We start from the raw sequence: 26,739 nt of genomic DNA on the forward strand, positions 1-26,739 counted from the left end.
ACAAGAGCTTTATTCAAAGAGGAAAGCTATACCTGAGGAAGGACAAAGCCACAGTCAACCACTTTGAAAGTGACTTTTTTCTCCTGCAAAAAGTGATTATGATTTTACTGGTAAGCATTTTCCCACGATCTTCCTCCCGAGGGTCCCTATTTGATTCATCTTCCCGATTAGTAAAATCATACCAGGTAGTAAGTAAGTGAAATGTTAACAGTACATACACTGTCTGGTACCTTGAGACCCAGGAAGTAGGAACTGCAGCCATTGGGCTCCTGTGGCTTGTACCCAGGCCTGGGCATTGGTGCCTTCCCTAGCAGGAAAGAGAGAGAAGAGAATCAGAAAGAAACATTTAGTAGAATATTATGTCAGAGCATTTATCAAATTATGACAGTCACTAAAATAATTCTGTTTATTTATTTTAAGGTTTTATTCATGACACGGGCTTTGCATTACAATCATTCCCTGAAACCTTGACTACTCTGAACTCTTCCTTTGGCAACAAAACAAAATCACTTAAGCAAAACCTGTAACACAATGACAACCACATCTGATAGTGTGCATAACATTCTGAACCCATAGTCATAATCCACCATCTTTCTACTGAGAGGAAAGAAATGTGTTCTCATCATCTGTGACCTGGAACCAAAAATGGCCATTGCATTTAATCTGAATTCTGATGTCTTTTAGTGTTGTTTGCTCTTACATTATTGTAGTCATAGTGTATATTCTCTTGCTTCTGTTTTCTTCACTCCACTTTGGTTTATACGAGACTTCCCACACTTTTATAAATTTCTCTTGTCATTTCTCATAGAGCAATAGTGTCCAGTCACATTTAGATAGGTAATACATAAAGAATTTATTAAGGGGCGGCTAGGTGGTGCAGTGGATAAAGCACGAGCCCTGGATTCAGGAGTACCTGAGTTCAAATCCAGTCTCAGACATTGACACTAGCTGTGTGACCCTGGGCAAGTCACTTAACACCCATCGCCCCGCAAAAATAAAAAAAAAAAAAGAATTTATTAAGCACTTATTTTAAAAAGAAATAAGAAAGAATGCTAAATTTAAAGTAAGAGAATCACAGTTCTGCTACTCTATTACCTGAATGACCTTGAAAAACTCACTGTTCTGGGCTTCAGTTTCCTTATCTGTAATATGAGACAGTTGGGTTAGATTCTTGCTAAGGGAATCCCTTCTAGATCTAAAGCTATGACCCTATGAGTCTTTAATATGAGATATGTGAATGGTACAATTCTACGCCCTTCAGCTTTGTACAATTCAGTTCTGATTTTTCTGAGAATTTATGTAATAACTCTTTGGGGGAGGGGGGGTTATTCACTTTCATTGCAGCTTTGGTGTGGCCTGCTATAATAGAGGGAGGGTTGGACTTGGAGTAAGAAAGACCTGGGTCCAAGTTCCACCTATAGAACTTAGGAACATAGATTAACAACTGAACAGAACTTTGAAGATCATCTAGAATAGTCCCCCTTATTTTAAATATGAGGAAACCGGCTCAAAGGGGGGAAATCACACAACTGGTGTCTCTAAATATAGTATTCATTTGTGTGATCCTGAACAATTCACTTAATCACTCTGGGCCTCAGTTTCCTCATATGTAAAGTGATGGGGTTGGGCGAGATAGCTTCTGAGGTTCTCTCCAGGACTAGGTCTATGATTCTATAATCTTCTGACTCTACATCCAGGGCTCACTGGTACGACCCTGGGCAAGTGACTTCCCTGGGTCTCAGTTTTTTTATCCATAAAAGTGGGATGATAATGCCTTGTAGTACCTACTTCACATGTTTGTTGTGACCTTAGATGAGATCATTAGCTTTGTACATTTTAAAGCCCTATATAAACTTTGGATATTATTATTATTATTATTAATGCACTTGTGCAAAATTTCCCTGGGTTTAATGTGGGCTCCAGGCCCTATCCATCCCTGGTGTCAGTTAGCATTTTCTACCATGACTTTGAATCAAAAACACACCTTTGGAAAAAGGACCCACATGTACAAAAATATTTATAGCAGCTCTCTTTGTGGTGGCAAAGAACTGGAAATCATGGAGATGCCCATCAATTGGGGAATGGCTGAACAAGTTGTGGTATATGAATGTAATGAGATACTATTGTTCTGTAAGAAATGATGAGCAGGCAGATTTCAGAAGAACCTGGAGAGAGTTAAGTGGACTGATGCTGAGTGAAATGAGCAGAACCAGAACATTGTAGACAGTACCAGCAGCACTGAATGATCAACTGTGATAGACTTAGCTTCTCTCAGCAACACAATGATCCAAGACAATTCCAAAGAACTCATGATGGAAAATGTTCTCCACATACAGAAAAAAGAACTGTGGTGTATGCAGCGTAAACCATACTGTTTCTAGTTTTGTTTTGTTTTTTGTTTTTTGAGGCTTTTCCTTTTGTTCTGATTCTTCTTTTACATGACTAATACAGAGATATGTTTAATGTGATTGTACATATATAACCTATATCAGATTACTTTCTGTCTTGAGGAGGAGGGATGAAAGGGAGGGAAGGAGAAAAAATTGGAACTCAAAATCTTATGAAAACAAATGTTGAAAACTATTTTTACATGTAACTGGAAAATAATAAAATACTTTTATGATTTAAAAGATTGTTTGCTGCCTCAGGGATGAGAGAGGGTAGGGAGGGAAGGAGGGATGGAGGTTGGAACTGAAAACTCTAAATAAAATAATTTTTTTTAAATTAAAAAAAAACAAAAACAAATGCAAAACAAACAAACAAACAAAAGAAAACACCTTTGGTCATAATAACACAATGAGTTTTGGAAAATCAGTGGAAGCTGAAAGACGAGTGAAATCTAACATCAAACAGAGACCAAAAGGCCATTCATTTATGTTTGCTTTTTTTGTCGGTATTTTTTTCTGCAGATTTGGAAGAACACAACATTGTTCTCTCAAAGTCATTATGACATGTTTGCTTTGTTCTTTTAAAATTTTGTGATAAATGTAAAAAGATCTATTTCTCCCTGTTGCTTCCTTTGGGCTTTTTTTTTCTTGGGGGGGTGGAGGGGGAAATATCATCTATTTTTTACATTGAATTTTCTTAGTCCAGAGAATTGAAAGTCTTTCACATTGAGTCCAGAGGACCTGTATTTGTAGTCCTCTCCATCCAACAGGACCTGTGACTTAGGCAAATTACTTAATTTCCCTAAACTTTGATTTCCTTATCTATAAAATGGGCCTATCTGACTGCCTATCTCACAGATGTGTTGAAAGAAAAGTATTGTGTAAATTTTAATGTGCTATAGAATTGTGAGTTATTACAGGCCTCCGTCATGTAATTTTTTACTTTCTAATGGGAATGGTTCCTTATCTTGGCTCTAAGCATTTGTATTTCCCCAGATGTGTTTCCTCTCCACACCCATGTCACTTTGTGCTAATTTTGTATGTATACTGCTTTTATTTATGTGTGAACATGTTGTGTGTTCCAAGTAGAATGGAAGCTCTGTGAGGACAAGAACTGTCTCACTTTCATGTCTGCATCCCCAACAGCAAGTCCAGCACCTGTCACCTGGTGGGTTTGTAATAAATGCATATTGAATAACTGATAATGGAACAAAGTGGGAATCATGAGAAGGGTTGTCAAGTTCTTCCTTGGGTTTTGGTAGACTTAATTTTGAGTTGTCAGTTAATTATCTCAGAGGCAGAGGGCAGAGGAGCTTCTCCCCTAAATGAAGCTTGATTGGTCATGTGCAAAGCCAATCTGGATCAAAGTTTCAGGAAAAGGCATCCTGGGACAGTAGAGAAAGGAGTGGAGTTGGCATCCAAGAACCCTGGGTTCAAGTCTCACCTTTGCCACTTGCTACCTGTGTGACCTTAGATATTACTCAGATAAAGGGGTTTGGATTGGAATGCATCCCATAGAGCATAGGATGAGCTGCCCAGGCTACTTCAGGCACTGCCTCAGAGCTGAAGGATTCTGATGCTGTAGGATAATGAAGCAATCCTCTTGGAAGCAAAAGTATCAACATCAAGAAGATGGGCCAAATAAATAAACAAACAAATGAGCAAACAAAGGAAAGACAGACTGAACAAATCAATCAATAAATAAACAAGCAAACAGATCAATGAATGAATAAATAGATGAATAAAATAAAAATTTTTTAAATAAAAAATAAAAGAAGATAGGCCAATGAACCAGGAGGAGTAGCCTGCTCAATGGACCTTTAAGGAAGGGACCTTGACCTCTAACTTGAGCCCTCTTCAAGATCAAAGTTGGAACTCCCGAAGCCTCTCCAGGACATCACTCATCCAGAAACAGAAATGGAGAAGTTCTCAAGCATGAGAGTCAACAGCCATGCTGACTGAGGTGAATCAAAGATTACAATTTCTGATTCAAACAGTGCCAGTCAGAGGGAACTGCATTTCCTAGAAGCAACAGGGTGCTCCTGGAGCAGTCGCTTGTGTTTTAGGAACATTCCTACATACATGAGTCTATAAAGGAATTATATATATATATATGTATATATATATATGTGTGTATATATATATGTGTGTGTGTGTATATATATATATATATATATATATATATATATATATATATATATATATATATATATATATATATATATCCAGGATGCTGGTTGTCCTGGGAAGGTTCATTAGGGACCCCACAAACAGAGCTTATTCTTATGCCAATGTGTTAATCAGCCCCTTGGTCAAAGTAATTTTGAGTCCTGCCCTCATCATTCCTTCCAGATCTGTTGAAATATACCAACTTGCCCTGAAAACAAATCAATAGAGAGGGGGCAGCTAGGTGGCACAGTGGATAGAGTGCCAGGCCTGAAATCAGGAAGAACTGAGTTCAAATCTGGCTTCAGATACTTACTAGCTGTGTGACCCTGGGCAAGTCTCTTAACCCTGTTTGCTTCAGTTTCCTTATCTGTAAAATTATCTAGAGAAGGAAATGGCAAACTACTCTAGTATCTCTGCCAAGAAAACCCCAAATGGGGTCACAAAGTCAGACATAACTGAAAATACTGAACAACAAAGAGAGAGGGCAGTCAGGTAATTGGGTCCTGACCTCACCTCTATGATATAATCTGGGTTTGGCTTAAAATATTCAAGTAAGGCATTCATATCTCCCTCCCTAATAATCTATCACATTGTTCAATAGAGTGAAGTTGGTGCTACCATTGATATAATTCATGGAGCATAATAGAGAGCCACTGAAGTTTATTGAGTAAGGGGGTGTCCATAGTTCACTACAGTCCATGTTGCTTGGCCAAGGGAAGAATCAAGGCTTGAAGACAGCTATTACGTGTGCACACATGTGCATGTGCACATACACACACACACACACACACACACACACACCCCATGGTGTTTTTTTTTTTCTCCAGGAGAGATGATCATATGTCCTTAAATCAATCTCCATAGAAACCTCCCCCATCTTCTTATCATCTTTTGTCTGGTCCATGGCTGGATTCCTAAGCTACTCTTCATCTACTATTGAATTCTACCAAAGAGAGATATTGACGTTTCATTGCATCATGTTTTATATTACTGCTTGTCTGAATCTATGAGCTTCTCAAGATATGCCTGCTTCCTCTACCTGTGAGAGTTGACATCCTTCCAGACCTTCTCCCCTTCTCTTCCTCTCAAACCCCTTGACATCGCTCTTCTTTTCTCTCATCCTAGCCAAAGAGTTGGCCCTTCTCCTTGCCAAGGCTGGCTCTTTGTGCACTTGATCCCATCCCTGCCCACCTCTTCTGGCATGTTGCATCCCCCCTCTCAAATCTTCAACTCTCCCTATCTAGTTATGCCTTCCCTGCTGTCTTCAAACATCCCTGTCTCTGCCATCCTTAAAAAGAAAAGACTTCACCAGACTCTGTCATCCCCTCAAACTACCATCCTCTATCTCTCCTCTTTCTTAAACTCCTTGGAGATAAAAAGGCTACTTTTGCTGCCTCCACCTCCTCTCAGTCATTCCTCAATCCCCTCTAATCTGGTTTCCAACCTTATCACTCTCACAAATCTGCTCTCTCCAAAGTTGCCAATTAGTTCTTTTTTATGTTTAATTTTATTGCTTAATCAAAATATCCAGGGGCAGCTAGGTGGCGCAGTGGATAGAGCACCCGCCCTGGAGTCAGGAGTACCTGAGTTCAAATCCGGCCTCAGACACTTAATACTTACTAGCTGTGTGACTCTGGGCAAGTCACTTAACCCCAATTGCCTCACTTAAAAAAAAAATATCCAGCAGGTAGCAAGATGATACAGTGGATAGAGCATTGGACCTGGAGTCAGGAAGATTCATCTTCCTGAGTTCAAATCCAGCCTCAGATACTCACTAGCTGTTTGATCTTGGGCAAGTCACTTAACCCTGTATGCCTCAGTTTCCTCATCTGTAAAATGAGCTGGAGAAGGAGATGGAAAACCACTCCAGTATCTCTGCCAAGAAAACCCCAAATAGGGTCATGAAGAGTCAGAAATGACTGAACGACAAAAAATATCCAGCATTGGTCATTTTTAAAATGCATTTGAAAACTGCCTAAAACATTTTCCTCAATCACTGTGGTAGGTAAATTGTTCTTTATTTTATAAATAGGTTATGTACTGAAATTAATTTCTCATGAGTCATAGTGCAAGGAAGTAAAACACTCAGTAAACAAGTAGTCATGGGGGCAGATAGATGGTGCAGTGGATAAAGCACTGGCCCTGGATTTAGGAGGACCTGAGTTCAAATCCAGCCTCAGACACTTGACACTTGCTAGCTGTGTGACCCTTGGCAAGTCACTTAATCCTCATTGCCCCACAAAAAAAACAACAACACAAAAAAGTAGTCACCATGGCCTATATATATATAACATCTATCCCTCTTAGTATTAAAGAAGCATCGCTTACTTATTAAAAAAAAAAATTCTGGGAATGTCTTAACTGCATTGCAAGGAATGCACTCATTTTATCAGAACTGTTCTCATAATAAGATCAATTTCCTTGACCCCAGTTAAGTGGTAAAGTAGAGAGAGAGCTGGGGCTGGGATCAGCAAGACTTGAGATCAAATCCAGTCTCAGACACTTACTAGCTGTGTGACCCTGTTTAAGTCACTTAACTTCTACTTCAGTTTCCTCAACTGTAAAGTGAGGATCACAGTAGCACCTGCCTCCAGAGGTTGTTGTGAAGATCAAATGAGATAATATTTGTAAAATGCTCATGCCTGGCACATACCAGGTACTTAATAAATGCTTGTTCCCTCTCCCCTTCAAAAACTAAAGAATTCCAATTGTGGGCTTCCTATTGTTTAAGTGAATAAAAGCACATTATACCTAAAGAATAGAAGATAAATTCATAGCTTAATTATTATTTATATAAAAATATCTAAGTCTGCATGTTATCAGACTAAGTATAGAAATGGTTTATAGAAATATCATTTTCCTTCCATTTCTGGATAAGAATGGCAAAGGGAGGGGGCAGCTAGGTGGTGCAGGAGATAGAGCACCAGCCCTGGATTCAGCAGGACCTGAGTTCAAATCCAGCCTCAGACACTTGACACTTACCAGCTGTGTGACCCTGGGCAAGTCACTTAACCCTCATTGACCCACAAAAAAAAAGAAAAGAAAGGAATGGCAAAGGGAACTTTGGCTGATTACAGCACTGTTGCTGCCCTGGCACACAACACATCTCCAACTTTTTTCAGGGACAAAAAGTCCCTGATCTTTCACCCCCATAGAAAGAACTGATAAAAAGAACACTTGTGGATTGTACATATATAACCTGGTTGCAATCTTGTGGAGGGGGGAGGAAAGGGAGGGAGGGAGAAAAATTTGGAACTCTAAATTTTATGAAAATGAATGTTGAAAAGTACCCTTACATGTAACTGGAAAATAAAATAAATGTTTGTTGCTGAAAAAAAAAGTCCCTGATCTTGAAATGAGGATTGATTGGCTGCTCTGCTAGCCACAGAGCAAACGCTACCATAGCCCATGGATGGAGGACTTCCAAGGATGATGTGGCAGGTGACTGTTTTGGCCATCTTACTGTTTTGAAAAAAACCAAGGATACCAATGTTCAAGTCAGCCAAAACTCTCGGGGTCTGGTCACACTTTCTATGGCAAATTTACTTTTTCTTCTTTTCCAAGCAATTTTTTTTCTGTTGCCCTAAAGAGGTTGCCTCCCTCTTTCCATTTATTTGTCATTTCTGTAAAGATTTTAGGAAGATTATCTAACCAAGGGCATCCTCCACTTGAAATCTGAGAATAAAAGCTTTAATAATACTGGCTTTTGTCAGAGTGTTTATATCCCTAGTGTCTTTACGAGTCCTGATTTCTACTTTTATTTATTGTTAAGTTCAGTCAAAGGGGAAGCTGGGTAGCTGGCCTTAGAGTTAGGAAGACCTGAATTTGAGATCTGCCTCAGACACTTTCTTTCTTTTTTTAATAATAAACATTTTTTGGAAATCAAAGGAATGCCCATTAATTGAAGAATGGCTAAACAAACTGTGGAATATGAAGGTGATGGAATATTGTTGTGATATAAGAAATGACAAGCAGGATGAATTCAGAAAGTCCTGGAAAGACATGTATGAAATGATGTATTGTGAAGTGAGCAGAACCAATAGAACACTGTACACAGAGACAGTAATATTGGTTTATGAAGAACTGTGAATGACTTGACTATTCTCAACAATACAATGATCCAAGACAATCCCAAAGGACTATTGATGAAACATACTATCCACCTCCAAAGAAAGAACTGATTGATGGAACAGACTAAAGCATGCTATCTTTCACCTTCTTTCATTTTTTTCTTTTAATCAAGTTTTCTTGTACATGATCACATGATCGTGATACACATGATCATACATGTATAATCCACATCTGATTGTTGGCCACCTGGGGGGGAGGGAGAGAAAGATAGATAACAATTGGAACCCCAAACTATAAATAAAAAATGTTTATTTTTTAAAATAACAAATAATAAACATTTTTATTTAAAGTTTTGAATTCCAAATTTTATCCCTCCTTCCCTCCCTCCCCTCCCCCCACCCCCCTCCCCTCTATCCCTCCCCCAGGTGGTAAGCAATCAGATATACGTTATACATGTGCAAACATTACCATATTAGCTCAGGCACTTTCTACTTGTGTCACCCTGGGTAAGTCACTTAACCTCTCTGTGTCTGTTTCCTCATCTGTAAAAATGGAGATAATCATAACACCTACCTGAACAGAGCTTTTGTGAGGATCGAATGAATTAATATATGTGAAACATTTTGTAAACCTTAAGGTACTATATAAATGGTAGCGATGATGATGATGAAGAAGAAGAAGAATACTACCTGTAGTCCCATGTGTACTAAAACAGGTGCGAACATCTTCATCCAGTTCTCTTTGAATAGGGTATATCTGTTGACACGTACTAGAATCTTCATTTCACTTTGGATGCCTGAGAATGTGTCTCCAGGTGGAGGAGGAAAAAGAGGCTCCCTGTGGGGCTTAGACAATATCCATGTGACTAGTCTTTCTTCTCTTTGGCTGCTACCCTTCTTCCTGTCTTTGTGTTGCCATCGTACCATCCCTTCCATGCTACACACAGAGGGTGTTACCCTGGAGGTTTCTAGCTCCCCCACATCACCAATGGGTTTCTAAGTCATCAGTCTTTTTGGCATTTCTTTCTTCTATCTGCTGTTTTTGACACTTCTGACCCCTCTCTCCTCCTGGATACTCCGTCCTCTCTGGGGTTTTGCCATACTACTCTCCTGATTTGCCTCCTACTTGTCTGAATGCAGCTCAATCTCCTTGGCTAGTTTGTTATCTAAATCATGGCTCCAGTGGGCAGTAGGTGCCCCCAAAGGGTCTGTTTTAGGCCCTCTTCTCTTTTCCCTTTATAGTCTCTCTCTTGGTAACCTTGTCAATTCTCCTGGTTTTAATGGCCATCTCTATGCAGATGCCTCTCACATCTGTCTAGCCAGCCCTATGATCTGCCCCCCCCACCCCGAACTTCCATCTTGCACTCCTATTGGGAATTTTAAACTGGATGTCCCAGAGACATCTTAAACTCAAAATGCCCCAAACAGAATTGATTATCTTTTCCCCTAAACCCTCCCTTCTTCCGAATTTTTCTATTTCTATCAGCAGCACCATCATCCTTCCAGTGTCTCAGATCCTAGACACATCATTCTCCCTCACCCCATATATCACCTCCATTGATAATCTTGTTATTTCCCCCTTTATAACAGCTCTTGCATCTGACCCATTCTCTCTATTTCCAAAGTTACTACCTGATTTCAGGCACTCATCCTATCTCATTTAGATTATTGCAGTTACCTCCTAATTGTCCTCCCTGACTCGTCTCTCCCCATACTAGTCTATCCTACACTTCTTGTTTCGATTTAGTTGTATCTGACTATTCATGACCCCATTTAGAGTTTTCTTGGCAAAAACGCTGGAGCAGTTTGTCATTTCATTCTCCAGCTCATTTAACAGATGAAGAAACTGAAGCAAACAGGGTGAAGTGACATGTGCAGAGTCATGAAGCTAGTCAGCATCTGAGTCTGGATTTAAACTCAGGAAGACAAGTCATCCTGACTCCAGACCCGGAACTCTCCACTGTGCCACTGAGCTGCCCTTTTCTCCTACACACTGCTGCCAAAGCAGTTGCTGCTTAATTGATTGATTCTTATCCTCCCATTCTAACCAGGTCACTAAAGTTCTTTCTGCAGCAGCGTACCATGAAGGTTCATGATTCTTCTCTCAATGAATTCTGTGGGGGCAGATCTCCTCTCTCATCTCATTGTTTTTCTGACTAGGGAGTTGGGAGGCTCTATAAGAAGATATTTTTGTGGGGCAGCTAGGTGGTGCAGTGGATAAAGCACTGGCCTTGGATTCAGGAGGACCTGAGTTCAAATCCAGCCTCAGACACTTGACACTTAACTAGCTGTGTGACCCTGGGCAAGTCACTTAACCCTCATTGCCCTACAAAAAATCAAAGGAAAAAAAAAAAGAAGATACATTTGTTTTATATAGTAAAGAAGAAATGGAACTGGGAGTAGAGCCCAGAGGTGCATCTCCTAGACCTCAACATGGTGCATTTCACTATCAGGGAATGAAGTCTTTCCTGGTTCCCCTCTATTGCTACTGCTTCCTCTGTTATAACCTCCTTTTTATACTTAATATATCTTGTATGTAGAAATATAAGCTGTGTGACACTGGGAAAGTCATTTAACCTCTCTGCGTCTCAATCAATCAACAAACATTTATTAAGCACCTATTACGTACCAGGCACTGTGCAGATATGTCATCTGTAAAAATGGGAATAATAACAGCACCCATATTGTAGGACTGTTGTGAGATAGTTATTTGCTTGTTCCCTGACTCTCCCCTTCAAAAATAAAGAATTTCAATTGTGGTCCTACTATGTATAAGTGAAAATAGGTGCATTATACCTAAAGAACAGAAGATAAATTAATAGCTTAAAAATTAAAGTCTGCATGATATCAGATTAACTATAGAAACATAATTTCTACATAGTATCGACTCTCTTAGGATGTGAGCTCCTTGAGGACAGGGACCTTTTTAAAAAATAATAAACATTTTTATTTCTAGTTTGGGATTCCAATTTTTATCCCTCCTTCCCTCCCCTCCCCGCTCCCTGAAGCGGCAAGCAATCAGATATGGGTTATACATGTATGATTATGTAAAACATGACCATATTAGTCATTTTGTACAAGAAAACGTGAATAAAAGAAAAAATGAAAGAAAGTGAAAAACAGCATACTTCGGTCTGTTCCATCAATATCAGTTCTTTCTTTGGAGGTGAATAGTATGTTTCAATAATAGTTCTTTGGCATTGTCTTGGATCACTGTGTTGTTGAGAATAGTTGCAGGGACCTATTTTTTTAAAATCCCCAGTGCCTGACACATGGTAAACACTTATTAAGTGCTTGCTGCCTGCCTGCCCTCAGATGACTTTTCCTTAGAGAAGCCGGAGAATGCTGAGGTTGAGAAAAGAAGTTGGGGTCCCGCTCTGAGCCATTCATGAGCTTCCTGGAGTTCTCTGCACAGTGTGAAGTTCCACTATTACCTGATTAATATTAAGTGCCTACTATGGGCCAGGCACTGTGCTAAGCACCAGAGATACACAGAAAGGGGGGGGGAATTTTAAATAGTTCCTGCCCTCAAGGTACAGACATTCTAATGACAGAGACAACATGCAAACAATTATGTGCAAATAAGACATATACAGGATAAATTGGAAATAATCTCATGGAAAATTGTCGCGGTTCCACTGTAGAAAAAGGGGAGGTTGTGAGCAGAGTATGGTGAGATTTCCTTCTGCTTCTTTAGCAAAGAGAATCGGGAAATCAAGGCTCCCAAGTTCTAAGAACACAAAGAGAGAAAACTTGGAAGGGATTGACTCCTGAGACCCAGATGAAAAAAAAAAATGTCCTTGAAGAAAAACGAAGGGGTAGGAGCATCATAGATGTACAGTTAAAAAGAACCTTAGAGATCTTCTAGTCCAACCTCCTCATTTTACAAATGACAAAACTAAGGCTCAGCAAGTGACTTGGCCACGGTCTCACACACGCAGCAAATGGAAGAGTTGGGATGTGAATCGAGGCCCTCTAACTCCAAACCCAGGACCCCGTCCACTGTATCAGTTCCATGTGTGTGGCATGGGTTAGGGCTTACTTTTTAAATTTTATTTTATTCATTTTGATTGTCATTTGTCCTTCATTCTCAAAGAGGACCAATGATATCAGGAGGCTGGTTCTTGACTGGCAAGTGAATTGGATTTAAGTGAGGTGGAAGTGTACAGAGTCATCAGCTTCATTCTCTTCTCCAGGGTCATCGGAGTCCAGTGGCAGGATATGGGCCAAGACAAGGATGCAGTAAGAGACCATGGACCTTTTAAAGTTAAGGTCTCAGTCTGTCTGAGGCAACACCCATTCAATAATTAAAAGCTAGATAAGAATTGAGGGAGAACATTCATTTTGACCTTAAGTACAAAAGAGAACATTTCCATGTACACAGCACAAAAGAGGGTTCAAAAAAACCCATGAATTTCTATTTCATATTGTTTACTTTTTAAAAAACCTATGTAATAAATACAATGTATCATTTTCAAAGCTACCCTGCTTTTCTGTGTTTCCTTCTAAGTTTTCTTTTGTTCTCTGCTGTGCATTTTTTTTTCTCCCTCCCTCCCCATCCCATCCTAGAGATAGCTACCATTAAACTCAAATATGTGCAAATATGTAAAACCATACTATATATACTTCTGTTTGTTAGTACTTTCTCTGCATGTGGATAACATCTTCCTTCATAAATCCTTTGTAGCTGATTTGAGTATTTATAACACTTAAAATGAAAGACTAACGTCTTTCAAAGTTGTTCTTAAAACAATATTGTGGTTACTGTGTATAATGTTCTCTTGGTTCTGCTCATTTTATTCTTCAATATTTCAAGCAAGTCTTTCCATATTTTAAAAAAGTCAACCACCTCATCATTTCTTACAGTGTTACTAGTATTCTATCACAATTATATACCACAACTTATTTATCCATTTTCAAATTGAGGGAGATCCCCACAATTTCCAGTTCTTTGCCACCACCTAGAGAGCTGCTATAAATATTTTAGAACATATAAGTTCTTTTCCTTTTTCCCTAATCACATTGGAAAACAGACCTACTAGTGGTATTTCTGGGTCAAAGGATATACACAGTTTTATAACACTTTGGGCATAATTCCAAATTGCTCTCCAAAATAGTTGGATCAGTTCACAGTTCTACCAATATTGAATTAGTGTCCCAATTTTTCCATATCCCCTCCAACATTTTAGCCAATCTGAAAGGAGTAGGGTGATATCTCAAAGTTGTTTTTTGTTGTTGTTGTTGTTGTTGTTTGGTTGGGTTTTTTTTAGTGAGGCAATTGGGGTTAAGTGACTTGCCCAGGGTCATACAGCTAGTAAGTGTTAAGTGTCTGAGGCCAGATTTGAACTCAGGTACTCCTGACTCCAGGGCCGGTGCTCTATCCACTTCGCCACCTAACTGCCCCTCAAAGTTGTTTTAATTTGCATTTCTCTAGTCAATTGTGATTTAGAGGATTTTTTCATATGACTATATCTAGTTTTGATTTCTTCATCAAAAAACTGCCTGTTCATATCCTTTGACTGTTTATCAATTGGGGAATGACATATTCTTATAAATTTGACAAAGTTCTTTATATATTTGAGGCATGAGATCTTTGGCTGAGAAACTGTATATAAAAATGTCCTCCCAGTTTTCTATTTTCCTTCCAATCTTGGCTACATTGATTTGATTTGTATAAACCCTTTTTAATTTGATGTAATAAAAATTATCCATTTTATACCTCACAATGCTTTCTATCTCATATTTATTCATAAATTGTTCTATCCTCAAATCTGATAGGCAATATATTCCATGTTCTTCTAATTTTCTTATATCTCCCTTTATATCTAGGTCATGCATTTATTTTGACCTTATCTTGATAAATGGTGTAAGATATAGGTCTATGCCCAATTTCTGCTTTCTGGCTTTCCCAACAATTTTTTTTTTTACCAAATCATGAATTCTTATCCCAAAGGCTTTTCTTTACATTTCTCAAACACAAGATTACTATAATCATTTGCTATTGTGTATTGTATATCTGCTCTGTTCCACCGATCTACCTTTCTATTTCTTAGCCAGTACCAATTAGTTTTGATAATTACTGCCTTATAATATAGTTTAAAATCTGGTACTGCAGTTAGGGAGATAAAGCACTGGGCCTGGAGTCCGGAGGATAGGAGTTCAAATCTGGTCTCAGAAACTTATTACCTGTGTGACCCTGTCAAGTCACTTAACTCTAATTGCCTGGGGGATGGGGGGGGGGTAAGGATGGGGGAGGTAGAGAAGAAACCCTTGTTGACTGGTTGATAGAGATAGAAAGGACCTTAGAGAACACTTAGCCCAACCCTTTCATTTGATTATTAATTGTGGGGCAGGGGAGAAGATCTGGTACTGTTAAGCCTCCTTCCTTTACATTTTTCATTAATTACTTGTATATTCTTGACCTTTTGTTTTTCCAAATGAATTTTGCTATTTTTTTCTAGCTCAGTAAAATAGTTTTTTGGTCATTTAATTGGGATTGCATTAAATAAATAAATTAGGTTAAATTGTCATTTTTGTTATATTGGCTCTTCCTACCCATAAACAATATTTCTCAAATTATTTAAATCTGATTTTATTTGTATAAAAATGTTTTATAATTATGTTCATGTAGTTCCTGGGTTTGTTTTGATAGGTATACTTCCAGGTATTTTATACTGTCTACAGTTATTTTAAATGGGTATCTCTTACTATCTCTTCTTGCTGGGGTTTGTTGGTGTGATGTAGAAATGCTGATGATTCATATGGGTTTATTTTATACCATTACCTTACTAAAATTATTGTTTCCACTAACTTTTTAGTTGAATCTAGGAATTTCCAAGTATACCATAATATTATGTGCAAAAACCAGATAGTTTTATTATCTCATTGCCTATTTTGATTCCTTCAATTTCTTTTTCTTCTCTTTTTTCTATTGCTAGCATTTCTAATACAATATTGAATAATATAGGTTACAGTGGGCGTCCCCATTTTGCTCCTGATCTTTTTAGGAAAGTTTCTAGCTTATCCCCCACTACAAATAATGCTTGCTCCAGTTTTACCTTTTAAGAGTTCTGAATTTCTTAAAGATTTCTCCCCTGACATTTGTTTGTTTGTTTAATCCTATCCTCCAGTTCCCTATAGTTACTAAAACATGAATACAGGAAAGATCTGTGAATTTAAAGATCAGTTTAAGTAAAAGGGAGTTTAGTAGAAAGTCCTTCCAACAATGCGGATAGCAGCCCATATGTGGGTCATTCATTAGATTGTTGGGTATCATCTTCGAGCTGGAAGGGTCCTTAGAGATCACCTATTCCAATCACCTCATTTTATAGATGAGGAAACTCAGACCTAGAGGTCTGGTCCAACATTAGCAAGTAGATAGCAAGTAGGAGGGCTGGGGTTTAAATCCAGGTCTCCTAACTCCAAGCTACTATTTTTTTTTCACTGCACCAGCCAGCCTGGGGCACATAGAGACTGAGTCTATTCTTCATCACTTCCAGCTCAGTCCTCTGTCCACTAGGCAACACTGCCTCTATATTAGCAAGAAGAAAAAAAACAAAAACAAAATGCTTAGAAATGTCCAAAAAGAGTCTGTGAAGTGTTTCAGAGAGAACAGAGTAGGGGAGAAATTGGGGGTGAAAGCAGAGATTCAGAGGAGGCATGGAGGCAAACCTTGAGCCTTGTAGGTGAAGGAATCAAGAAATCTCTTCAAGGGTTTTACAAGAATGCAACATTCGGGGCAAACCTAGTCTGTAAAATTTAAAACCTGATAATAAAGTAAGTTATTATTATTATCACCTGCCTCTCTCTCTCTCTCTGCATACCTCTCTGTTCAGTCACTGTCAAGGACGGCTGGGGTTTATTGCCAGGGCAAGGGGCAGTTGTTAATTTCCCAGTCCCAAGGTGTGGCCATTTATTTAAATAACTGCAGTGTCTGCCTGGGTGTCAGAGACCCTGGCCACATACATTGAATGTCCATGTTCCTCTCAAGTTGTTTTGAAGTGGTCAGTTAATTTCAAGATGTCTGTTGGATTTTATTTTCAAAAAGAGTTGGAGCAAATTATAGATTAAATTGAATATTTAAACATATTTAAGATAAGACACTTAAAAGATAAAAACAGACCAGAGGCCATTAGAAGGAAGCAAAAGTAGATATTCTCAGGGAATGAGGTTGATTAGGTTGCAACATTTCAATAATCCACTTGGCTCTCTGACAGCTAAACCTGTCAGAGAAAGGGAAGGTTGAGTTCCATAGTTTTTGCTTTCTGACAAGAGAAAGCTTGCAAATATTTATCATGGAGACATTATAGATAGAGAGCTGGAAAGTACCTTAGATCTCATTGAATCCAGATCTTTCATTTTGAGGCCTTTTAAAAAGTCAAGTATGGGGCAGCTAGGTGGCACAGTGGATAGAGCACCGGCCCTGGAGTCAGGAGGACCTGAGTTCAAATCTGGCCTCAGACACTTAATACTTACTAGCTGTGTGACCCTAGGCAAGTCACTTAACCCCAATTGCCTCACCAAAAAAAAAAAAAAGTCAAGTGACTTGCACAAGGTCTTACAGGTTAAGTGAATGGCAACCATGACTGGAACTCAGGCCTTCTGAAATGAATTTTCTTGGAACTGAATTCAAGCAAGAATAGACTGAGTAAACTGCAGCATGTGAATGTAATAGAATGTCACCATGCTGTAAGAAATGAAGGTGATGAATACAGGGAAGAATTGGAAGACATGATTCGAAGTATAAAAAGAACCAGGAAAAACAATATACTTGGTAACTACAACAATGCAAATGGAAAGACCAACAACAAAACAATTAAAACAGAATCTGCAGGGGGCAGCTAGGTGGCGCAGTGGATAAAGCACCGGCCCTGGATTCAGGAGTACCTGAGTTCAAATCCAGCCTCAGACACTTAACACTTACTAGCTGTGTGTCCCTAGGCAAGTCACCTAACCCTCATTGCCCAGCAAAAACAAAACAAAACAAAACAAAAAAACGGAATCTGCAGAATTATAAGGACCAAAGACTTCAGGTTAAGATGGCTGTAGACTACCCGGCTTTCACAAACCTACTCCAGCGAAAACTTGAAATTTGCTCCACAATGAAGAATGATGAAGAAGTCCAGTGAGGAAATTCTAGTAAGTGATTGCTTCTGCCTTAGAACAGCATGAAAAATAAATCAGAAGCCACAGGCAATAGAGGATGGTGGGCAGAATAAGAGGCAGCATAGGCAAACAAACCCACAGGCTTCCAGTGACCAAGGGCAGGAACACTCTGTGTCCAGAGGCAGAGAGAATGGAAGGATGCCCTGAAAAAGTCCTAGAGTGGTCAGAAAGCTTTAGGATGGTCTAAATCCTACAAAATGGAGATGGGGCTTGGAAGTCCAACCAAGTGAGGGGGGCAGCTAAGTGGCACAGTGCATAAAGCACCAGCCCTGGATTCAGGAGGAACTGAGTTCAAATCCTGCTTCAGACACTTGACGCTTAACAGACACTTAACCTCATTGCCATGCAAAATAATAATAATAAATAAGTCCAGGAAAGAAGGCAATGCTGAGATTAGAACTGTGAAGGTGTACAGAGGATCCAAGGTCCCCAACACTCTGTCCTGAGACACCATTGTTGTTCTTTTCTGTTGTTTGTCCTTCATTCTCCAAGAGGACTGTGATATCGGAGTGATGTCATGACTTGCACTGAATTTTATTTTAGTGAGGGAGGGCTGTGCAAGGTCACCAACCTCACTCTTTCCTCCAGAGCCATCTGGGACTAGTAGCAAGATATCCATTAGGACAACTGGAGATGGACCCAGATGTTTGAGACAATGGGGTTAAGTGACTGGCCCAAGGTCACACAGTTAGTAGGTATCTGAGGTAAGATTTGAACTCAGGTGCTTCCAACTTCAGGGCCAGTGCTCTATCCACTGTGGCACCTAGTTGCCCCTGAACACCCATCTCCCTGAACTTCAAAAACTTAGTGAAACCTAATCCTAGGAGGTAGAAATTAGTGTCAGAACCCAGGTAATCTAGAGTGAGATTGAACATAGCTGACCATACTACCTAATGTCACATAGGTGGCAAGCAGTGTACAGAGCATGACTCTTGGACAAAGCCCCATTTCAGGCTAGAATCTTAGAAGTTACTGTACAGAAAAAAAAATCTTGAGAATAGAGAGGTGGCCAAAAATTAACCTCAGAAGGAGAAAGTAAGTGCATAACAACTATAATCAGAAACAAAGGAAAATAATGGATTTTCTACAAGGACTACATGACTACCTAGAAGAAATTAAACAATAGATTTTTTTAAATGAACTAAAAATTCTAGAGTAAAAAATTGGAAAAAGAATAAATATATTACAAGAGAAAGTGGGAAATCTTACCTAAGAAATGGAGTCCCAGAAAACTTGAATAGATGAAACAGAAATCAATGACTTTATGGGACAACAGGAAATAGTAGAACAAAGTCAAAAGATTGAACAAAATAGAAGTGTAAAATACCTGACATAAAAAATAACTGACCTGTAAAACAGCTAGGGGACACAATAGATAGAGAACTGGACTTCAATTCTTAGTCTTCCTGAATTCAAATCCAGCTTCAGAAACTTACTAGCTCTGTCACCCTGTGCAATCCACTTAACCCTGTTTGCATCAGTTTCCTCATCTGTAAAATAAGCTGCAGAAGGAAATGGCAAGCCACTCCAGTATCTCTACCAAGAAAACCCCAAATGGGGTCATAGAGTCAGACATGACTGAAAACAACTGAACAACAACAAAAACAGGTCAGAAGAAATCATTTAAGTCATTAAACTCCCTGAAAGCCACATTGTTTTTTATATTGGGGGGGGGGCAATGAGGGTTAAGTGACTTGCCCAGGGTCATACAGCTAGTAAGTATCAAGTGTCTGAGGTCAGATTTGAACTCAGATCCTCCTGAATCCAGGGCTGGTGATTTATCCACTGGGGCACCTAGCTGCCCCCACCATTGGTTTTTTTAACAAGTGTAGAACCTATATTTCAAGAAATCACAAATTAAAACTGCCCAGTTCTATCACAACAAAAGAGTAAAGTGAAGAAAGAAGAGATTCATTTTGCTCAACTATGCTTAATTGGTACACATGGTGTTTTTTTAAATGGGGGATTTAAAAGGAGAAGGGTAGTTAGCAAGTGATGCCAAAAAAGGAGAATTATTGACTTTTTTTAATGTGCAGATGAGAAGAGAAGAAATTTCATAAGAAAGTACAAATAGGACAGTTTTGAAAATAACTTGGGGAATTTATTGTGTTTTTTAAGCAAATGGTATGAAATAGGTATTTATTGTTTCATGTAGAATCCTTTTGTGGATAGTGCTTTTTTTGGCATTTAAGTTCAGAATTTTGAAAATAAAAAAATAAGAGTACAGGAAAAAATTTTTTTAAAGAAATTATAATGCCGAAGCCTGGCTCCAAAGGAGAGATGAGAAAATGCACATCTCTGTCTTCTTTGTAGAGGTAGAGGCTTCAGACTTGATTGATGATAGTCAGTCTTGCTGGACCCTTGTTTCACTTCCTTTAAAAACTTTGTTATAAGGGGCAGCTAGGTGGCGCAGTGGATAGAGCACTGGCCCTGGATTCAGGAGTACCTGAGTTCAAATCCAGCCTCAGACACTTGACACTTACTAGCTGTGTGACCCTGGGCAAGTCACTTAACCCCCATTGCCCTGCCCCCCCCCAAAATGCAAAAAAACTTTGTTATAAAGGCTAACACTCTAGTCAAGTCCCTTAGGGAAAGGAATACTGGGAAATGTAGATTATACAAAAATGAAAGTTTGTGGGGATTTGGGTGGGGAATGGAGAGTCCTGGATATATGATTTTATTGTCATAGGGAATTCCTGGTGAGAAAACCCCCTGGACCACTGCAGGTTGGCAACTGCTCTTCCAAAACAAAATATCTCAATAATTTTCTAAAGAGAATGGATCGAGTAGGTCCTTGTTTACAAAGGACATTGAGAGACACAGTGGATGCTAACTACAACCACATCTCTACAGAAGCTACAACACTGTACAAATGGAGAATTCTCATTGGCAAGAGGATATGATGATATTCACAGGTGAGAAGGTAGCATGTCCCTCAATGCAGGTGGGTTTTTTTAGGGGCCGGAGTTAACCTGGCGCGGGTGCTAACTGACTTTATGCAGGGACAGAACTGGGAGAAAGACAAACAAATGATCACCATCAAACATCGAATATCTGAAGCAAGCTGTTGGTAAGTGCTATATGTCAGTCCATTCACAAGCAAACCCTCTAAACTAAGACAGACATCTATGTTGCTGGCTAAAGGGAAACCTGTATGCTTTTGATAGCAGATACAAGGAAAGCAGAGTTGTTATTCTGTTATGGAAGTCTGGGAGCTACATTTGCATCCTTGTCTGGAAAAAAATTGAGGATATAAGCAACAGGAGTACTTTATAGATATAGTCCATTTTTTTTCAGGAAGAAGTTTTCAATTGTCTCAAACTCTCACACTAATGTTTGGTTTGCACCACCAGTTTCTATGACTCTATAACATGGAAGACTGCATGGGACCTTAATATCTCCTCATCGTGTGGAAATGACCTTGGGTCCTCAATGGTTACAACATCAAAGAGTTCTGCTGGATCCTACCAAGTTTTCAAAAAATGACCTATTCCATCAACTGAAGACCATGCCTAGTAGTATTTGAAGAGGCTCTTCACCCAGTAACCAAAAATCCTCTGTAACCCAATTGACTTCCTTGCTGTTCCTCCAATGAAACAACCTCTATTGCATAGGCTGTCCCTTCAACAGACTCCTGGGATCCTAGCTCCCTTCCATGCTATCTCCTGCACTAATTGCAGCACTTGTCTGTTCTCTTCCTCTTCCCAGAAATTCTGTAATTTATTCCCAATAGAATGTAATCTACTTCAGGTCATGACCTGCTTTCTCTCTCTACCTTTATCTCCTCAGTCTACCACATAGTTTGGTATAAGGGAGATACTTAATAAATACTTGTTGAATTGAATGGAATTGAATCACTACAAGGTTGGCCATCGAGTGATGAAGTCTTTTAGCCACAGAAACTTGTGAAGAATTCGTATTCAATTGGGAAGGAGATGTCATCTGCCTCCTTGGAGGGAGAGCCCACATTAATGAAATGGAGGCAATGTAAAAATAATAGAAAATAACCAAAAATTATTTTTAAAGACAAGTAAGACAATTTCTGAGGAAACTGGAAAGCCCATTATGAACTGATGCAAAGGGGAAAGAAAGAGGAAAACAATTTATACATTGATAACAACATTGGAGAGAAAAGTAATTTTGAAAGCCTTTAGAAATCTGATCAGTTGCAACAATAAACCATTAATCCAGAATAAGGATGAAACATTCCACTCACATTAACAAACTTAAAATGCTGAATGAGCCATACATTTTCAGACATGACTAATTCTGGGGATTTATTTTGCTGGGATATGCAGTTATTTTTTGAGAGCTTCGTTTTTCAGACTTTTTGCACCTTTGTTTTAAATTTGCTCAGTGAGGGTGGAAGGTAGTGTCAGAGACGTAGTCATTTTAATATATATGTGTTACTTAAAAATAAAAATTTTAAACTATTTTTAAAAGGCACAAGGTGTCAAAACTTTTTTTAAAATGAAAAAAAAACCATAAAGTTCAGTTTGGAAGTAACTGATTCTAATCTACTTTATCTAATCATTGTCACTTTTTCAAGGGAGAAAGAATACTGTGGCTGAGAAGCTGGGTCAGCAAAGTAAACTGAGCTAGAAAGAAGTCCTGGCTGATTGTTAAGAGCCCAGGAGGACTGACTAAGGAGAGACTTTTGGATATTGAAAGAATTTTTTTGTTTCCCATTATGATTTCAGAAGATGCTTCTAACAAGTTGAGATCATCCCCCAGGTCCTCAGATTCTTCGGTTTCCAGAGATATCCAGGTTAAGAACCCTTTTCCTCTTTGGCCCAGGGCCCCTCTCCTTGAAAAAATTCCTGCATTTGAAGCAGGGGTTTTGTTGACTTTCCAACTAGCTCCCTCTTATCGCCTCTCCACTCTCTTCCACAGCCTGTAATCTCAAGCCTACCCAGCTGGGGAGCTTTGACACTGAAGATTGCTGAGGTTGGGGGTGGCAAAGACAGGAGCAGCCTTGTTTTCCTGGAAAAGTCCTGCAATTCTTAAATTCTAGGAACTGCCTCCCCCAAGGAGGTCTATTAAGACCTGGAGCCTTATCTCTTAGGCTGTCTGGGGAGACAACACCTGTGTTGATTCAGGTGACAGAAATGAGCAAACTCCACTTCTAGTAGTCACCGATACTTAACTAGTACTTTGGGATTTACAAAGGGCACTGCAGGCTTTATCTTCTTTAATCTTCTCATGAGTAGTATTATTATAGCCCCCATGTTCCAGATGAGGAAACTGAGACTCAGGGGAAGTGACTTGCCCAGGGTTGCACTGCTAGCAATTACCTGGGGTGGAATTTGAATCCAGGTCCCTTTTCCCACTCCAAGTCTAGCGTCCTATCCACTATAACACAGTGCCTCACTCCCATCCAGGTATCACAGTGGTCTAAGGGTGATGCTTGTTACTCTGAATCTTCTCCCCAGCAAACAAAAAAATGAACTTTATTTTAAATTTGAATCAAACTTAAATGGCCCAGTTTTGAATTATTAGCCTAACATGGGGAGGAGGGGAAAGGAGAGAGGGACTTTGAAACCCTTTCCTTGCGTGTAGGGAACTTACCATAATTATAAGTAACTACTATCTGTCAGTAGCAGCATTTGAATCCAGGTCTCCTGGGCTCCCAGGCTGGCTTACCTCCTACCCCAATGCAGCCTCTCATCAGCCTTACATGGATAAGTCTATAGAGACCTTATAGAATGACGACAGAATTAAGGGTGAAGGGACAGCTCCCCCCTTCATTCCACCCCCAACCACTGAAAAAAGTATTGTTGACCACGGAATATTTTGTTCTTTCCCTGCCTTGTCAGCCATCATTCTCTCTCTCTCTCTCTCTCTCTCTCTCTCTCTCTCTCTCTCTCTCTCTCTCTCTCTCTCTCTCTCTCTCTCTCTCTCTCTCGGGGAGCCTATAAGAAAGTTCCTTCCTTGACTCTGAAGTTAAAACACACACACACACACACACACACACACACACACAGTCCTTGGACATTTCTAGTGCACTGAACTGACCCAGTCTTGGGTCTTTTTCCTTGGGCTAAAGTGTGCGTTTCAAAGGTTTCTTCCCCTGCCATATTTAGTCTCCATCCTCCAATCCCATGAAATTAGGAGTTGATACAGCCTGACAGTGAATAAAAGGCTAGACCTGAGATCAGGAAGATCTGAGTTCACATCCCACACAGGACATTTACTACCTGTGTTGCCCTGGACAAGCCATGTTAACTCTCTGAAACTCAGTTTCCTAGCCTGTAAAATGGGGATAATCACTGCAGTGTAAACCTCTGTTGTTATGAGGCTCAAATGAGATCATGAACGTGTGAAAGGTATTTTGCAAACATTAACAAGTGCCATAAAAATGTCAGCGGTAATTATGTCTCAGAGGACCAGGTATATATTAGAAGAGATTCTCCTTGGCATGCCCAGCTGTGCCTTGGAGCACAGCCTCCAGTGGAGGGACCCCATTACACTGAGGATTACTATGCCTTGAGGTAAGAATGGTACCACTGAGTGACTGCCTTAGATGGCAGCCCCACCACCATCCTCCCCAACCTCTTCTGACTCAGACAATGAGTATGTTTTTGTCTGAGGTGAGATTTGAACTCAGGTCCTCCTGACTTCAGGGCCCCTGCTCCATATACACACACACACACACACACACACACACACACACACACACACACACACACTGGGAAAAGTAAGAGAACCAAGCAAATGCTCTTTATGGCATAGCAATATAACCTTGGGGATTCTGATTACCTGGGTTGATTTTCCCCATGTATCTATGTTTGTATGATTCTTTTTTTCATGCATTTTTGGGGAAAAACTTGTGCATTGGGCTGTGCTGTCAGCTACTTGAGATCTTGGGCACAGAATTAACCATAATGTCATATATATATATATATATATATATGTATGTATACACACACATATACACATATACATGCACATATACATATATATGTCACTAAGATAAAGTGACTAGCCCACTGTCATTTAAACATTAAGTGTCACTGCTGTGATTTGAACCCAGGTCTCTTCCAGATCTTTACTTCTGTTCCACTCAGGGTCCACCTATCAGAAGACACCAGTGATGTTTCCATGGCTCCTTTCAACCACCAATAACTCATGGAAAACTCTAGTTGATGTATCGAGGACCCATGATTTCATGGATATGGGAACTCCCACCTGTGAGTACTCCCTCCACAGGACTTTTGAGTCTTTGCTAGGGTTTAGAGAAATGACTTCAATGACTTTACCTTGATCATGTATCTAGTAAGTGTAAGAAGGCAGGATTTGAATCCAAATCACTCTGACTGCAAGTCTAGCACTCCATCCCCTACTTCACATTAAGTGGGAGCCAAGACAGAGTGAAATAATTCCATTATAGAATGACAGGTTCAAAAGCTCCCTAGCGCCATAGCCTGCTTCTTACAGAGATCGTTTCACCACCTGGCAGTTACTTGGAATATTTGCTCCAGATGTTCAGGCATATTTCATCTCTTCTTGATCCCATCCTCTTCCTTCAACATACACGCCCATCCTGGGTCTTTGAAGGACATCCTCTGCCTTCTCTCCACCCTATCCCTTACCCCAGTTTTCCCTGTGTCCTGGTCCCTCCCGGCCCAGGCAACCTGCAAAAGCAATGAAAAGTTGAGAAGGCTCTTTGGCAGCTATTGGGATGGTGGGGGCAGGGAGGACCATGACAGATGGGAATTGTGGGACAAATTTCTTCTACAAGAAGCAGGTGGTTCCCAAGCCCCATAGCCGCAAAGTCGATATTGACACAGAAAGACGAAAGACTCACCGTATCTGCATCTATATTGGCAAACCCCATTCTTCCCTCCTAGCAGCTCGAGAAAGGAGTCGAAGTAGCTGTTGACTGATTCAAAGCTGCCCCGGATGTGCCGAAGACCCCAGTCAGAATAGGACTCCCCCGTTTCAGAGTCTGTCTCACTCTGGCCCACACAGCCTCTTAGACTCAGCCACAAGAAGAGGGCTTTGATGACCAGCTTCATCCTGTAGCCAAGTAAAGAAGACAAGTCCTCTTCCTAGACCCCAGCTGGCCTGCTGGGAAGCCCAGGTACCCGACCACCAGCCTGGCTGATACTAAAAAAGCTGCCAAAGGGGATTATCTAGAGCATTCAGCCTAGGTGCTCCCCTGTGAGCTGGACTTTAAACACCACTGTGATAGCTGGCCTGAGATCAGGGCAATTACAGAGTACAAAGGTCAGGTAATGGGAGGGCCCTTCTAAGTTGGATTCCAAAACAAGTAGAGTATTGACCAATCTCTGAAATGTAGGGGCTGGGGAGGGCGGGCTGGAGCCAGATCTCCTCCGATGGGATCCCCTCTGTATGGTCATCTAGCAGTCACATGCTGGAGTTTACTAGCCTCCATAACTTCATACATTCATTCCCCTGGTCATGGGCTCCGGACCCTAATCTATCTGGCCATCTAAACTGTGCTGTGGCCCTCTGGATGGAGCACCAAGGACAGTCATCAAACATGGACGGCTATTTACCACATGGTATGGTCAGGAAAGGAATTCTGGAATAAAGACATTCAGCATAGCTGGTGGCTCTAGAAGACCTTGCTCTGGGGAGGGGGTAAGGAAGTAAGGAAGTAAGTATCGAAGAGGTATCTGTCTCCATCACTGATTAGCCAGATGACTCAAACAAGTCCCCTAATCTCTCTTGCTTTGCTTATCTATAAAGGGTCTCCCTTTGCCACTCTCAATTACAAGCATACTTTCTCTGACTTCTAAAGTCCCTTCTAAATCTAAGACCCCATGGCCATCACAGAGGGAGACAGAGGAAGAAAGGCTCCAGGAGAATTCAGAAAAGAATTCTGAAAAGGTGAGAGGCTGTTTTTCTCCATTAAACAACCCATTAAAGTCAAGGAACACCAGGTTTACCAGGAAGGCTCTTGTAACTTTGGGACACCTGTA

The 26,739-nt window shown here is 40.1% G+C and overlaps 1 protein-coding gene across 2 annotated transcripts in view; it reads right to left on the reverse strand.

The window, feature by feature from the left end:
• PLA2G12B (phospholipase A2 group XIIB) overlaps nt 1-25,964 on the reverse strand; it is a 33,684-nt gene extending 7,720 nt beyond the window's left edge. The window contains exons 1-2 of one of the 2 annotated variants that reach the window (XM_043981484.1): nt 25,599-25,964; nt 231-307 (exon numbers count right to left, since the gene is read on the reverse strand). In XM_043981484.1, the coding sequence (XP_043837419.1) occupies nt 231-307; nt 25,599-25,809 (288 nt within the window). In that variant the 5' untranslated portion in view covers nt 25,810-25,964. Of the gene's footprint in view, nt 1-218; nt 308-25,598 lie in introns of both variants that reach the window. The other variant, XM_043981483.1, reaches the window with a different exon arrangement.
• Nucleotides 25,965-26,739: the final 775 nt, after the last annotated feature.

This window comes from Dromiciops gliroides, chromosome 2 (genome assembly GCF_019393635.1).
Source record: "Dromiciops gliroides isolate mDroGli1 chromosome 2, mDroGli1.pri, whole genome shotgun sequence".
In the NCBI taxonomy this organism is placed as follows: Eukaryota; Metazoa; Chordata; class Mammalia; order Microbiotheria; family Microbiotheriidae; genus Dromiciops; species Dromiciops gliroides.